At 39.0% G+C, this 14955-nt stretch overlaps 1 protein-coding gene across 1 annotated transcript in view; it reads left to right on the top strand.

Annotated features, from left to right (window-relative positions):
* COL19A1 (collagen type XIX alpha 1 chain) overlaps positions 1 to 14955 on the top strand; it is a 277248-nt gene that overhangs the window by 69786 nt on the left and 192507 nt on the right. The window contains 1 exon segment of the mRNA XM_023754306.1: positions 13237 to 13284. Coding sequence (XP_023610074.1) covers positions 13237 to 13284 — 48 coding nt within the window.

A 14955-nucleotide genomic window follows, 5' to 3' on the forward strand; every position in this document is an offset into this window, starting at 1 on the left:
TTTTACTATATTAGAATAGAGGCCCTGGTGCACGGGTGGGGGCCGGCTGGTTTGCCCTGAAGGTGTCCCTGGATCAGGGTGGGGGTCCCCACTGGGGTGCCTGGCCAGTCTGGGTGAGGGGCTGAGGGCTGTTTTCAGGCTGGTGGGTTGACTGAAGCTCCCAACCGCTCCTTTTTTTCTTTCTTTTTTTTTTTTATTCTGGGCCAGCTTTAGCTCTGAGACCTCGCTGCTGAAAGCAGGTTTCTGGCCTTTACCTTCTGTATTTGATACAATGTTGCAGTCCGGCTGGCTGAAGCCCGCAGGTTTCTGGGGTTTTGTTTAGCTTCTATATTTGCAACATAGTTGCTTAGAGTTGCAGCTGAGAGGCCAGCAAGTGAGGCGGGGAACGTTGGAGTCTGCAGTCACTGGAGCAAGCAAGCCTCCCTGTTCGCTTCAGTGCATGGCTGCCGGCCGCCATCTTGGCTGACAGTTCATTTGCATAAGGATATGCTGATTAGCCAATGGGAAGGGTAGCGGTTGTACGCTAATTACCATGTTTTTCTTTTATTAGTATAGACTAGAGACCCGGTGCACAAAAATTTGTGCACTCGGGGGGGTCCCTCAGCCCGGCCTATGCCCTTTTGCAGTCTGGGATCCCTCGGAGGATGTCCACCTGCTGGCTTAGGCCCTCTTTCTGGGGGATTGGGCCCAAGCTGGCAGTCAGACATCCCTCTGGCAGCCTGGCAGCCCTCGGGGGATGTCCCCTTACCAGCAGGGAGCAGACCTAAGCTGCAGTCGGACATCCTTAGTGCTGCTGAGGAGGCGGGAGAGGCTCCCGCCACCACCGCTGTGCTGGCAGCCATTAGCCTGGCTTGTGGCTGAGCAGAGCTCCCCCTGTGGGAGTGCACTGACCACCAGGGGACAGCTCCTGCATTGAGCATCTGCCCCCTCGTGGTCAGTGTGTGTCATAGTGACCAGTCATTCCCAGTCATTCTGCTGTTAGGGTCAATTTGCATATTACCCTTTTACTATATAGGATAGAGGCCTGGTGCACGGGTGGCGGCTGGCTGGTTGGCCCTGAAGGGTGTCCCGGATCAGGGTGGGGGTCCCCGCTGGGGTGCCTGGCCAGCCTGGGTGAGGGGCTGATGGCTTTTTTCAGGCTGGTCAAGCCCCCCCTAATGGGAACCCTCACCCCATGGAGGTTTGGCCAGCCTGGGTGAGGGGCTGATGGCTGTTTTCAGGCTGACCACACCCCCTTTAGGGTGGGGGGTCCCCACTGGGGTGTCTGGCCAGTCTGGGTGAGGGGATGAGGGCCATTTTCAGGCTGGCCAAGCCCCCCAGCAACGGAAGCTCCCAGCCTCTCCTTTTTTCCTTTTTTTTTAATTCTGGGATTTATTTACTTTCTATAATTGAAACTTTGTAGCCTTGAGTGGAGCTCAGAGCCAGCCAGGTCAGGCTGGAAGCTTGGCTTCCTCCATCGTCAGGGGCAACCCAAGCCTCCTGCTCACTCTAGCTCCGTGGCCATGGCCAGCTGAAAGCAGGTATCTGGGGTTTATTTATCTTCTATAATTGAAACTTTGTTCCCTTGAGTGGAGCTCAGAGCCGGCTGCAGCAGGCGGGAAGCTTGGCTTCCTCCATCACTGGGGCAACCAAGCCTCCTGCTCACTCCAGCTCCGTGACTGCCAGCCGCCATCTTGGTTGGGTTAATTTGCATATAGTTGCTCTGATTGGCTGGTGGGCATGGCTTAAGGCATAGTGAAGGTATGGTCAGTTTGCATGTTTGTCTTTTATTAGTGTAGATAGATTATATTTTTGTCTCATAACATCATTGATGCACTAAATTTTGAAATGTTTAAATAAGTGCTTTGTTTATTAGTGGAATTTTTCCTGAGGAAATAAATAAGAAGAACTAGCTGCAATATTTTCCTGCAGAAAAGAGATAGAGCATTCAAAATAGAATAGTTGAAAGAGTTTAATACAGGGATGGTTTAAATGGTATAGGCAAGGTGTAGAAAAAACACAAGGATTGTGCAATATCTTAGATCAATTTACAGTGGACTCCTTAACCTCCACATGGTTACTGGTGACCAGACCCAGAGTTAAAGAAGACCATATGGAGATTGCCAGATAGGAGCTGAGGAAAGCAGTTAGCCCAATATATAAGCAATCTTTTTTTTTTTCAAATTTGCAGCTTTCTACTGAAAGTACAAAAATTAGGAAGTGCATTAGTTATCTAAAATATCTCTTCAGACAAACACTTGAATCCTTCTGCATTTCATAAGTCTACTTTTATTTTTAAAAAGAACAAAAAGAGTACCATTGCATTGTTTCATAAAATGGCATCTAAATTGGACAGCCAGAAGGAGGGCTAGAAAGCAGAATAGTTAACCTCAAATTAGCATAATCTCAAATATTAAATAGCCTTTATTTAGTCTTCTTGGTGGTGATCAGTTATTTGCTTCTTCAGTAAGTATTTATAGACAGAATGAACATCTGTTATAACTATAAGATAAATTGCATGTCGTAAGCTACTGGATAATTACTTTTCCTCATAGAACTGTGAGGGAGATAATAGGATAGCCATATAAATCATATCACTGAGGATAATTAAGTGATGACTTTTTAAAAATGGATTTCTCTTATAAAGAATCCCTTAAATATTTTTGCTTTAGGATGACAGTCATTGCAAGACCATGCCTTCAAATAAATGCTTTATTTGCACATATTCCTGTTTTATTTCATGGGATTTTACCTGTAAGAATAAGTGAGAATAGACAAGAAAAACAGCTATATTCTCTATAATTTAAAGTCATCATCTCACTAAAATCTTAGTTATTTTGATATTTTTATATATAGTTGGTGTTTCTCAGTAATAAATTGATTCTCATAGGCTCTGAGGAATAGAAAAACATTCAATACATCTAACTGCAAAGATTTCCTTTCTGATTTTTCATACCAATGAACTATTGCCTTTAAAGAGTTGGTTTCACCATAAGGTGGAAATATTTATGGAGAATAATTGAAATACCTGGAAGAAATAAAGCATCAAGTAGGAAGGACAATACCTTGAATGAGAATTATAATAAAAACTAGAGGCCCGGTGCACAAAATTCATGCATGTGGGAGCGGGATGTCCCTCAGCCCAGCCTGCACTCTCTCCAATCTGGGACCCCTCAGGGGATGTCCGACTCCGGTTTAAGTGTTACAATATAGTAACACTTAATATAATTAAAATTCATGTTTAAAAGGGAATGCCAGCTTTTTACTATATATATAGATTCTCTTTGTGTAAAATGCATATCTATATATATAATCCTATATAATAAAGAGCTAATATGCTAATTAGACCAGACGGCGGAACAACCTTCCGAAATGACCTTCTGGAACAACCAGTGGGCAGGGCCACAGGGCCACAGGGCCACAGGGCCATGAGGCAGACAGGGCTGTGAGGGCTGAGGCAGCTGGGGCTGTGAGGGCCAAGCCCTTTGCACAAATTTCGTTCATCAGGCCTCTAGTAAAATATAAGTAAAACTGGCAGTCAGACATCCCTCTCACAATCTGGGACCACTGGCTCCTAATCGCTTGCCTGCCTGCCTGCCTGCCTGCCTGCCTGATTGCCCCTAACCACTTCTGCCTGCCAGCCTGATCGCCCCCTAACCCCTCCCCTGCCAGACTGATTGATTCCTAACTGCTCCCCTGCTGGCCTGATTGCCCCCAACGGCCCTCCCCTGCCGGCCTGATCGCCCACAACTGCCCTCCCCTGCCGTCCTGATTGCCCCCAACTGCCCTCCCCTGCCACAACCCACCTCCTCTCCAGGCCCCACCTCCACTGTGCGTGCAGCCATCTTGTGACATCCATCTTGTGACGACGTTAGGGTGTGATGCGTGAGGGCATGACAACTACCTAGGCTATTATTAGTTTAGATGGTTTATAGTGAGATGTATGATTCACATAACAACCCTTATAAGTAAAAATATATGTTCTGCTTTGATTTATCATTTACTACATATCAAATATATGTATATGCATATATATATATATATATATATATATACACACACACACACACACACATACATATACACAATGACATATATATATTAGAGGCCCTGTGCACAAATTTTGTACACTCTGGGGTGAGGGGATGGCCCCTCAGCCTGGCCTGCACCCTCTTGCAGTCCAGGAGCCCTTGGGGGATATCCAACTGCCACGGAGGCTGGAGAGGCTCCCGCCACCACCACTGCACCTGCCAGCCATGAGCCCAGCTTCTGGCTGAGCAGCACTCCCCCTGTGGGAGCGCACTGACCACCAGGGGGCAGCTCCTGCATTGAGCATCTGCCTCCTGGCGGTCAGTGTGCATCATAGTGACCAGTCTTTCTGCCATTTAGTCGATTTGCATCCTAATGTGTTCAGGGTTACACACTATGTATTCTGCTTTTAACCATATGTATTTTTATAAGATAAATAATTGAGGTTGTCTTTTTGTTTCTAGATGAGTTAAACAAAGAAAATAAGTAAAGCACTCACTTTTGTGTGACACCAGCATGAGATTCTCTGACTGCTTACAGCATAACTTGTTTTCTGAAAAAACTAATTTGAATTTCAATTTTTGGTAGAAAACTTAGTATATAATTAGTATAAGACCTACTTTTATTCTTTAATTACCTTGTTGTGGCCTACTGTGTTTAAAATTTTACTGCTTTGCGGATTCATAGATACAGAGATCAGACTGATGGTTGCCAGAGGGAAGGTGCACTGGGGGCTAGGTGAAAAAGGTGAAGGGATTAAGAATTACAAATTGGTAATCACAAAATAGTCATGAGGCTGTGAATATAATAAATAATACTTTAATGACTATGTATGGTGCCAGGTGGGTACTTGAAATAGCAGGGGGACCACTTTGTAAAGTGTATGATTGTCTAACCACTACTCTGTATACCTGAAACTAATACAAAATAATATTGAACGTAAACTGTAATTGGAAAAAAAGGGGGATTATTTTGAATGACAAAATTCACTAGTTACAAAATAAAATAATTCAGATGGCTGCTGATCCAAAAAGAATTATATTAACTGTCAAAGATAAAATACTATGTGAATATTTTCAGGTGTTCTTTCTATAATTTATTATAACCAAGTTGAGAAATCTGCAGCTTTTCATTATGGTTCAAAAACTAGGCCTCAGGCCAGTTTAACTCTTATGTCAGAGTAAGGGGTTCCTCCGTGTGTTGAGCATGCTGCCCTTAGTCCATGGAACTGGAACAAGGATAGAGGACTTCACTTGAAAGTATAATCCTCAGTCGATAGCAACATATAACAGAACAGAAGCTCATATAGTACCTGAGCAAACACACCCAGCCAAGTCAGTTCTCAAGTAAAAATTACTTGAAGGGGTGGTTCATTCCCTCAAAATTTAGTTACTTATGCTGACAGGAATCTCCTAGAACACAGCTATTTTCAGGTTTATCATGGTCTGGTTTATCATTCAGGTGTATAGGAACGATCCCATTCCACTGCCCCATACCTGGCTCGCTAAGTCAGGTGATCGTCGCTCATTCATCCTTCTACTCTAACAGCATCGTTCACATGGCAGGAGGAGTGGGGTCTATATCCTGGTCGAGGGACAGTCCCACAGCTGAGGTCTAGATTCTGACTTCTCTGCTTCCATAGGAATTATCTTCAACACCCCTGCTTGTTGTGGGGAGGGGGGTTTCCTTAGGTCACTTCAGTATTTTTGTAGGTATTGTGTGGGCAACTGCTACTAGTGAACTAAATGGGGTCTATTCTTGGGTAACAGCTATCTCCTGATGTCAGCCTTCCTGGCAGTGATGTAGTCAAACTCTTGTTATATGACCAAATGTCAATGCATGAACTAAGCTCTGAACATCACATTAGAAAAGGGCCATGTAGCAGGGGTCATGGAAATGATCATCATGTCTAAACCCTGAGACCAAGTTTTTTACTTTAGGTCTTTATGAAAATAGGAATATTACTTAGTTACATTTATGAGAAAAAGAATCAAATGAAAAGCAGATGTAAACCTACTTTATTACAACAGTCAAAATTTTTAAGTAATTGATTTAAATCATATGATTTTGTTTGCTTTTAAAATAGTCATTTTTATGTTGTCATTCAAGCCCTGACAAACTTCAAGTTTAAAAACTAATTTCTTCAGTGTTAAGTGGGATTCCATTAAACTTTATTGTTAAATATCATTAGATCATGAGAAAGAAACAAGTGGCAACTGTTACTTATGCCACACTTTTCCTGAAATTTTCCCTACAATTTATAGCTAAACTGTTGTTGATTTTAGTTCATTCAGTAGTGGTATCTAAGTGCACATAGGCACATGTAGTAGCAAATTCTCACAGCCAAATAGCAGGATAGGGATTCAGTGCTGCTGCTCTACAGTAATCACTTGACTAGAAACCAAAATTAATGATAAAGCCATAAAATAGATACGTAAGGACATTTTCTAGTAAGCATTTTCCATTCCTCCTATCGCGTCTTCAAAAGCAACCATCAAAGGCAGAAAGCTACACAACATACATAAAATCAACACTAAGTTGCTTTTTGTTTTAAGTATTAAAAATGGATCAGCACCTGAGACACAACCAACGTTAGAAATTGAGACTATTTTTATACTAGTCCCACAAGTACATGATTTTGCCTGCCAGTAAATCACTAAATATTGCCCATTAGGATTAAATTAGATTATAGTCCATCAGACAATTAATAGTAATCATTTGCTACTAGAAACAACAGTTATGACTTCAAATAAATCAAGTGCTTTTTACACTGGAATATATTTTTACTTATTTATATGTTCATTTTTCATTCAGGTGTTGTTATATCAATTGCACATAGAACTTAAATTGAGAATTTGAAAAGATCACTGTGACATTTTGGCCATTTAAAATTTGTTAGAGAAGGAGAAAAAGCCCAAGCGAGTAAATATATGCATAAATTAATCTTCAGATCATTCTGGGGACAGGATCTAAGTCATTCTGCAGGGAACACACATGTCTGGTTTCTAAAATATAACTCCAAAAAGAGCCTGGACTTGACAGTTCGGTTGTAGATTGATTCTCATGGAATACATGGATTTATATAGTCCTGTATTCCATTCTCATCTATCTCTGTCATGATAGTTGTATGAATCTGGACATTTTCTGTGCTTTCTTTACCTTAGTCTCCTTTTATATAAAATAAACATAACTCCTACCTCACAGGATTGTTTTAGGAGTTAAATATTGGTTCGGGTCGAGGTCAATTTCTGGGTTCTCTATTCTATTCCATTGATCTATATATCTGTTCTTGTGCCAGTACCAGGCAGTTTTGAGAACAGTGGCTTTGTAATACAGCTTGATATCTGGTATTGAGATCCCACCTACTTTGTTCTTCTTTCTCAGGATCGCTGCAGCTATTCGGGGTCTTTATTTATTCCAGATGAATTTTTGGAGAGTTCATTCTAGGTCTGTGAAATATGCCTTTGGTATTTTAATGGGGAGTGCGTTGAATTTATAGATTGCTTTGGGTAGTATGGACATTTTAATGATGTTGATTCTACCAATCCATGAACATGGTATGTTCTTCCATCTGTTTATGTCTTCCTCTATCTCTTTTTTCAACGACCTGTAGTTTTCTGAGTAGAGGTCTTTTACCTCATTAGTTAAGTTTATTCCTAGGTATCTTAATTTTTTTGGTGTGATGGTAAATGGGATTGCTTTTTCAGTCTCTTTTGACCAGTGATCCCACTTCTAGGAATATATCCCAAGAAACCAGAAACACCAATCAGAAAGGATATATGCATCCCTATATTCATAGCAGCACAATTTACCATAGCTAAGATTTGGAAACAGCCTAAGCACCCATCAACAGATAAATGGATTAGAAAACTGTGGTACATCTACACAATGGAATACTATGCTGCTGTAAAAAAGAAGGAATTCTTACCATTTGCAACAGCATGGATGGAACTGGAGAGCATTATGCTAAGTGAAATAAGCCAGTCAATGAAAGAAAAATACCACATGATCTCACTCATTTATGGATAATAAAGACCATTATAAACTGATGAACAAAAATAGATACAGAGGCAGAGCAGCATCGAACAGACTGTCAAACTACAGTGGGAAGGCCGAGGAGGGTTGAGTGGTGGGGGTTAGCGATCAACCAAAGGACTTGTATGCATGTATATAAGCATAACCAATGGACACAAGACACTGGGGGGTAGGGGAGGCTGGGGGAAGGTCAAGGGGGAAAAAATAAAGGAGACATATGTACTACTCTTTGTAATATTTTAAGCAATAAAAAAGAGTTAAATAATACCTATAAATTAAAAGTGATTATAAATGTTAATATCCCCAACAGCCAAAATATGAAAAATGTAAATATTGGTATCATGAGAAAAATAGATTTTATATAGTTATGTCTAATTTTTTATTTGCTAATATTACTTCCTAATTTTCTTTCTAAATAAGTTAAACAAGAGATAAGAGAATGTATTAGTTAGCTACTGGTTTGTAACAAATCACCCCAAAATACAGTGGCTAAAAACAATATTCATTTACCTAGCTGATGATTCTGTAGATTAGCAATTTAGACTGGCCTTAATTCAGTGATCCTTGGGTCTCAGCCAATCTTATTCAGTTTAGTTATATATCTCTTTTCAGCTGGCAGGTTGGCTGAGAGTGGCTGGTCTAGGTTGGCTTCTGATAGATAACGTGTCTCCTCATCCTCCTACATTATCTGGTTCTTGATCTCAAGATAAAGGCAAGCAGAAACATATAAGACAAGCAGAAGCATATAAGGCCTCTAGAGGCCTCCAGCTCAGAACTAGCATCCCATCACCTGTGCCACATCTAGTTGTCTAGAACAAATCCCAAATCCAGCCCAGAGCTAAGGAGTAGGAAAATAGATGCCACCTCTTGATGATATGTACAGCAAGATTGCAAGGATACATGAAGGGGTGAAAAATGAAACTACTTTTGTAATAAATTGAACACAAATGAGATAAATTTTTTTATTTTAGTATAACAAACGCCAGAGTGAAAAGATTGAATAGATTTAGCTATTAGAATATTTATTCTTATTCTTCTCCCATGACTTGCAGTATAATTCTTAAAATTATGTTTACACAGTGGGACTTGGAGACTGTGTCAAAGCTACTTTTCTCTTTAAAATGGTAGAGATTCTTTGTATGTAATAGGAAAATATTATAGAAAAATGAAATTATTAATTGGAATGGGAGTAGGGAAATATATCAAATAATTAAACCAATAAATGATTTAGTACTTTTACAGAGTCTCCTGAGCTTATTGAATTTAGCTAATGTAAAACAGAGAGTACAACTGGAAAAAGCAGGTGGTCAGAGTTGAGATGTATTTTTAGGATTTCACTATTAAAACTTTCTTGGCAATTATGACTCGTATTCGAAACTAATGCAAGAATGTTAACTACTGTTATAAATATAGCACTTTCCCATCATCACTGTCGACACATCACATTATTTCCTATGAATTCTCTCTTGGTTCACCTTGTAGAATTCTACTGAACAAAAGCATGTTATGCAATTGTTTCATTTACCCTAGTAATAAATAAAATTTCTACAACTTTTGGGAAGGGCTTACTTGTTTAATTTGACAGCTGACTTGAAAACTGAAGAGAACAGATGGAGTAGAATAATAACTATGATTTAAAAAATCACAGAAATTTATCTGTGACCAATGCCAATTGGTATGGGAGTAACCATGCCAACTTTTAATTAGCCATGGTAGCAGGAAATTGGGAAGTGTAATGGTGATCCCATAGCCAAACAAGAGGCTTAATGTTAGTCATTACTGATTGTGTGCCTTTTAAAAAAAATTCTTTATAGGGCTAGTGAATAACTGTAGATGATGTAAAATAGGCTTTTACTGCATCTTTAATAGTGGTTATAGAAAAAATGAAGTGTTAAAAAAAGAGACATAAAACAAAGGAGAATAATCATCAAGGGCTCTAATATTTCATAAGTGTTAAAGTTTCTTTTCAAGTATTATTTTTAATAAATACATAATATTTCTCTATATGGGTATGTTATATTTTATTTAACCATTCCATTGTTGGAAATTTAAGTCTTTCCTAGTTGTTGTATTTTCAATTTTTTTTTTGTTTTAGCTAATACATATAATGCAGAATTGGCATACTTTGGCAAACATCTTTGAACACATCTCTTGTTCTTCCTTTAAATTAGATTTCAGGAATTAGAATCATTGGGTTGATAATTATGAAAATTTTTTTAAGATACTTGATACATATATTCAAATTAACTTTCCTGAAAGGTTTTATATGTGTGTGTTTTGTAAATCAGTTTACACTTTTATGAGTGGTTGCATCTTTATTCTACCCTAACCTATATAAATATTGCATTTTTAAATGTTTACCAATTTTTTAATCAATAAATATTATTCTATTTAACTTTTGATTTCTTTATATCTTTCATTTCCTTAACTATATCACATTAAACATTTACACACATGCACAACTCAGATAATAATCTTATGTCATTTGAATTATAAATATTATTCCCATCTTAAGGTTTGCTTTTATTACTTATTGTATATTAATATATAGGAATTCACTTGGGTCTTTTTAAAAAATCTCCTTAACTACCTCTAGGTTTTCAATTTCTATGCTTTAAGAAATCAATCAGTTTAATGTTCGCTCTCATTTTCTCCTAGTTTTGTTTTTATATATTTTAACCCTTGCTTCAATCTAAAACTTATTTTGGTGACTAATTTAAGATGAAAATGAAAATCAACTTTTCCCTCAGTTCGGTGTCTTTTAATAATTTCCTTAAACATTTGTTCATGATGCTTTCTTTATTATATGCTAATTCTTATGTACTAAGATTATTTTGGGGGATATGTATTCTCTCTGTTGGTTACTGTATTGACACCACATTATTTTACTTTAGCCTTTAAAACATGTTTTAATATCTAGCACTGGAACTTCTCTTCTTTCCAGATGTTTCCTTGCATGTTTTTACTCATTTACAGTACAACTTGCTAGACATTTACTAGTATACCGTATTTGGATAGTTACCCACTTTAACTTCCAACTGGGAATAATATGATACCTATTGGCTTTGTGTAAAACACATCATGCAAAGGATTCTAATCAGTGCCCGGCATATAGTAATATGCTAAGTTCTTGCTCTTATTTTTGTCTTTCTTATGAATTTAGTATCAGTTCACCTAGTTCCAAAAATATCAATAGCATTGGTACTTTGGTTTATGTTAAATATACATATTGATTCAGGATGTAGCAGAGTGTGCTTGAGCCTCAGAGGGGTTGGAATCAGGAACTAAAAAAGCTCTTAAGAACCTAAATCAAGCATGTCAAACTCAAAGCCTAACATGGGCCAGATAAACAAGGTTTAAGTTTATGTGGGCCGCAAAAAAACAAAAGCTTCAAATTTCATAGAAACATTGGTTTATTTTGATAGAGACATGCTGAATACAAAGGGTTGAAGTAAATGAGTAACCATTAACATAAAATAATAGAACATTTTCATAAAAATTAATATTTTTTCTTGAACATTAACTTACCAGACACTGAGTAACTGCACAAATTAATAAGTGTAATGCAAATAAACCTATTTTTCTTGTTCTCTGAAAGCGAAATATTTCCTGTTGTGCACATCAAACAAGTCAGTCCAAGACTAATGACGTGGCAGTCGGCTGCTAGAATATTCGCTGCTAGTATTAGTGGAGAGAAATGATGCGCCTGCGTGTAAGGGAAATGTATGCGACACGATTATAGTAATCAGTCATTAGCGAACGTTATAGTTCGTTCTTAATTATGTATAACAGGATATTGTAAAAATTAAGTTACGGAATTTTTATTAAAATGTTTCTTACATACCATTATATTGGCTGGGCCATAAAAATATTCATTGTAGGCAGCATGCAGCCCGCGGGCCGCGAGTTTGACATGCTTGACCTAGACCAGTGATGGCGAACCTATGAATCTAAATCATTTTTTTGGTTGATTTTTCTTTGTTAAATGGCATTTAAATATATAAAATAAATATCAAAAATATAAGTCTTTGTTTTACTATGGTTGCAAATATCAAAAAATTTCTATATGTGACACGGCACCAGAGTTAAGTTAGGGTTTTTCAAAATGCTGACACGCCGAGCTCAAAAGGTTCGCCATCACTGACCTAGACAGTTCTGCATTCTCTTTTCTTTGTCTGAATGATTTCTCTTCTCTGGGAAACTGCTCTGTTCTTTTGTTTGTCTTACAATCTGACTTTATTTGCTGATGCGTAAGCTTAGTATTAAATGACCACTCCAAAATGGCAGCCTTGTCCCTCAGTTTACATAACTTTATTAAATCCAGGGCTAATAAAAACTGTGGTAACTGAGTCTCATGTCCCCATCATGAATATAGATAATCTAATTGACTCACCTCTGGTCTGATCACCTGTGTCTACAAACCCTTGCAGCCAACTCAGCTGAATTACAGACAGTGTATGGGATTTTTAAGATGGGGCATGGGGTGAGAAGAAAATAATAGGCAGTCATAGGACTGTGAGTATTGCTTATATATGGAAAAGCTCTTGATTTTTGTTAAGTACCTGGTGCATTTACTCAATTTCTTGTTGGCTCTATTTGTTAATTTTATTAATTCTGTAAGTTTTTTCGTTGAAAGCAATGGGATATATATGATAGTATTATAGGAAATACACATATAGTAATTTTGGCTTCTTCATTTCAATTATTTTAATTTTCTTCATGTTTTATGTCTTGCTGTGGATTGATGAAAGATGCAGGATAGAAAGGGCCAATGTAGGGTGACTATTTAGGAGACCTCTACAGTAGTCAAGCAAGAGATGATTGCAGTTTTGGTGGAGATGGAAAGCAGTACACGGATTTGAGATATAATTTGGAGATAGTATCAACTGAGTTTGGTGATTTGGGGATGAGAGAGAAAGTGGTGATAGGGATTATTGTCACATTTCTGGCCATCATGCTTTGGAGGAGGAACAAATTTGGATGGGGGTTTATACCACGAATTTGAGAGGCTTGTAATACATCTCATTAGACCTAAGTTGGAGTTCAGAGAAAAGTTTGTACTGTAGTTACAAGTGGGGGTAAGTCAGCATTTAGCCATGGGAGTGGGTGAGATTGCATAAGGAGAGGTTGGAAGTAGAATAGAGCCCATGACTGTGAGTAGAGAAACTTACATTCTGAAGTTGAGTAGAGGAGGGAGAAGAGTATGGAAGAGAGGCATCTGGAGAAGTATAAGGAAAACAAGTAGAATGTGTTGCCAAGTAGAAGAAAATATTTAAGAAAGTGAGTGTTTAAATGTTCAAAACATTACATAAAAGTCAAATAAAGTAATAATATCAATTGTCACTATAGGTCATTGATGACTTTGGAAAAGGTAATTTCAGTGGAATAATGAGGGTAAATGACAATTTAGAATTTGTTGAAGAGTAAATTTCAAATGAGAGCATTCAGAACACTCTCTCAGAAGCTGGCTGTGGCCTTGGCTGGATAGCTCAGTTGGTTAGAGCATTGATCCCAATACACCAGGGTTGCAGGTTCAAGCTTCAGTAGGGCACATAAAAGAATCAACCAATGAATGCATAAATAAGTGGAACAGCAAATTGGTGTTTTTTTTTAAAAAATCTCTCATATATATAAAGCTGGCTGTGAAGAGGGCAAAAGCAATAGAACAGAAGCTGGTAGGGATATGGATTATTGAAGAAAACTTTAATACACCAGTGTCCAAAGCAGTCATGAGGCCCTTGATAGGGAAATATTCTTGATCAAGAAAAAGAAAAGTACAGACCAAGCTGACTTAGAGAGTCACAAATGTCTTATACTTCCTAAGGAATGTCATACTAATGTCAATAATAACATTATATTAAGTTATTCCAATTAAAATCAACAATATGACAAAGGTGTCACCATTAATATTATTGAACAATATTCTGTCCATTAGTTTTATGTCCAAATTATAGTTTAAATCTATCCATTTCTCTCCATCTCCCCCTGTTAGAGTAGAAGCTTCATGAGACCAGCAACCATATGTGTCTGTTTATACCTTTTTCTCTAGCACCCAGCATAATGCATAGCACATAGAAGAATTCAATTAATTAATCCCATACTGGAGGAGAGCAGTGTAGACAAGGTTAAGTAGTGTTTCTTTTCTGCCTCCTGAAATACTTGATAATTATTATTTTGATTCATTTGATTCAGTATCAACCCTACTTTTTCAGATTCCTGCTATTGAATTTATGAAGTAGAGTTAGAGATCAAAATTAACTTTATAGGTATGGTCCTTGGAATTGTGTTTCAAAAATGACAATACATAAAACATTAATATATTTAGTAATATACTAAAACTAGGGGCCCAGTGCATGAACTCATGCACCTTAAAAGGAACTGTGGGCCGTGAGGCTGCGGTGGGCACAGGGGTGGGTCTCGGCCCATCCTCTGCACCCCCACCCAGCCCCTCTGGCTGCAGCCCCTGGTCCCCTGTCTGCCGGCAGCCCTGCTCCTGCTGCTTCTGCTCCCACACGCTGATGGCGCTGGCCCACTTGCACCCGGGTGCGAGCAGCAGCTACTGCCCGAGCGCCCCTCAGGAGCAGCGGGAGGTGGAGAAGCCCTCAGGGGTGATCGGGGTGGCAGCCGCTGCTCACACCCACTGCTCACACCCGCTGATGGCGCTGAGCAGTGAGGGCCAGTGCTAGGCACCAGCAGCAGGTGTAAGCGGCAGCTCCAGCACCAGTAGCAGGTGGGAGCACCGGGCAGGACCGTGGCACATGGGAGCAAAGAATTTTCAGTAACCACCAGAGGCTTGCCCGGATGACAGCAGCCGGCACCCCGCTTTGGTCTGGCACCCCCTCTCACCTGCTCCACCAATCTGCCGCAGACAATGCCCGCCATGTTCCGCGCACACCCCCTGGTGGTCAGCAC

Source organism: Myotis lucifugus, unplaced genomic scaffold (genome assembly GCF_000147115.1).
Source record: "Myotis lucifugus unplaced genomic scaffold, Myoluc2.0 scaffold_59, whole genome shotgun sequence".
Lineage (NCBI taxonomy): Eukaryota > Metazoa > Chordata > Mammalia > Chiroptera > Vespertilionidae > Myotis > Myotis lucifugus.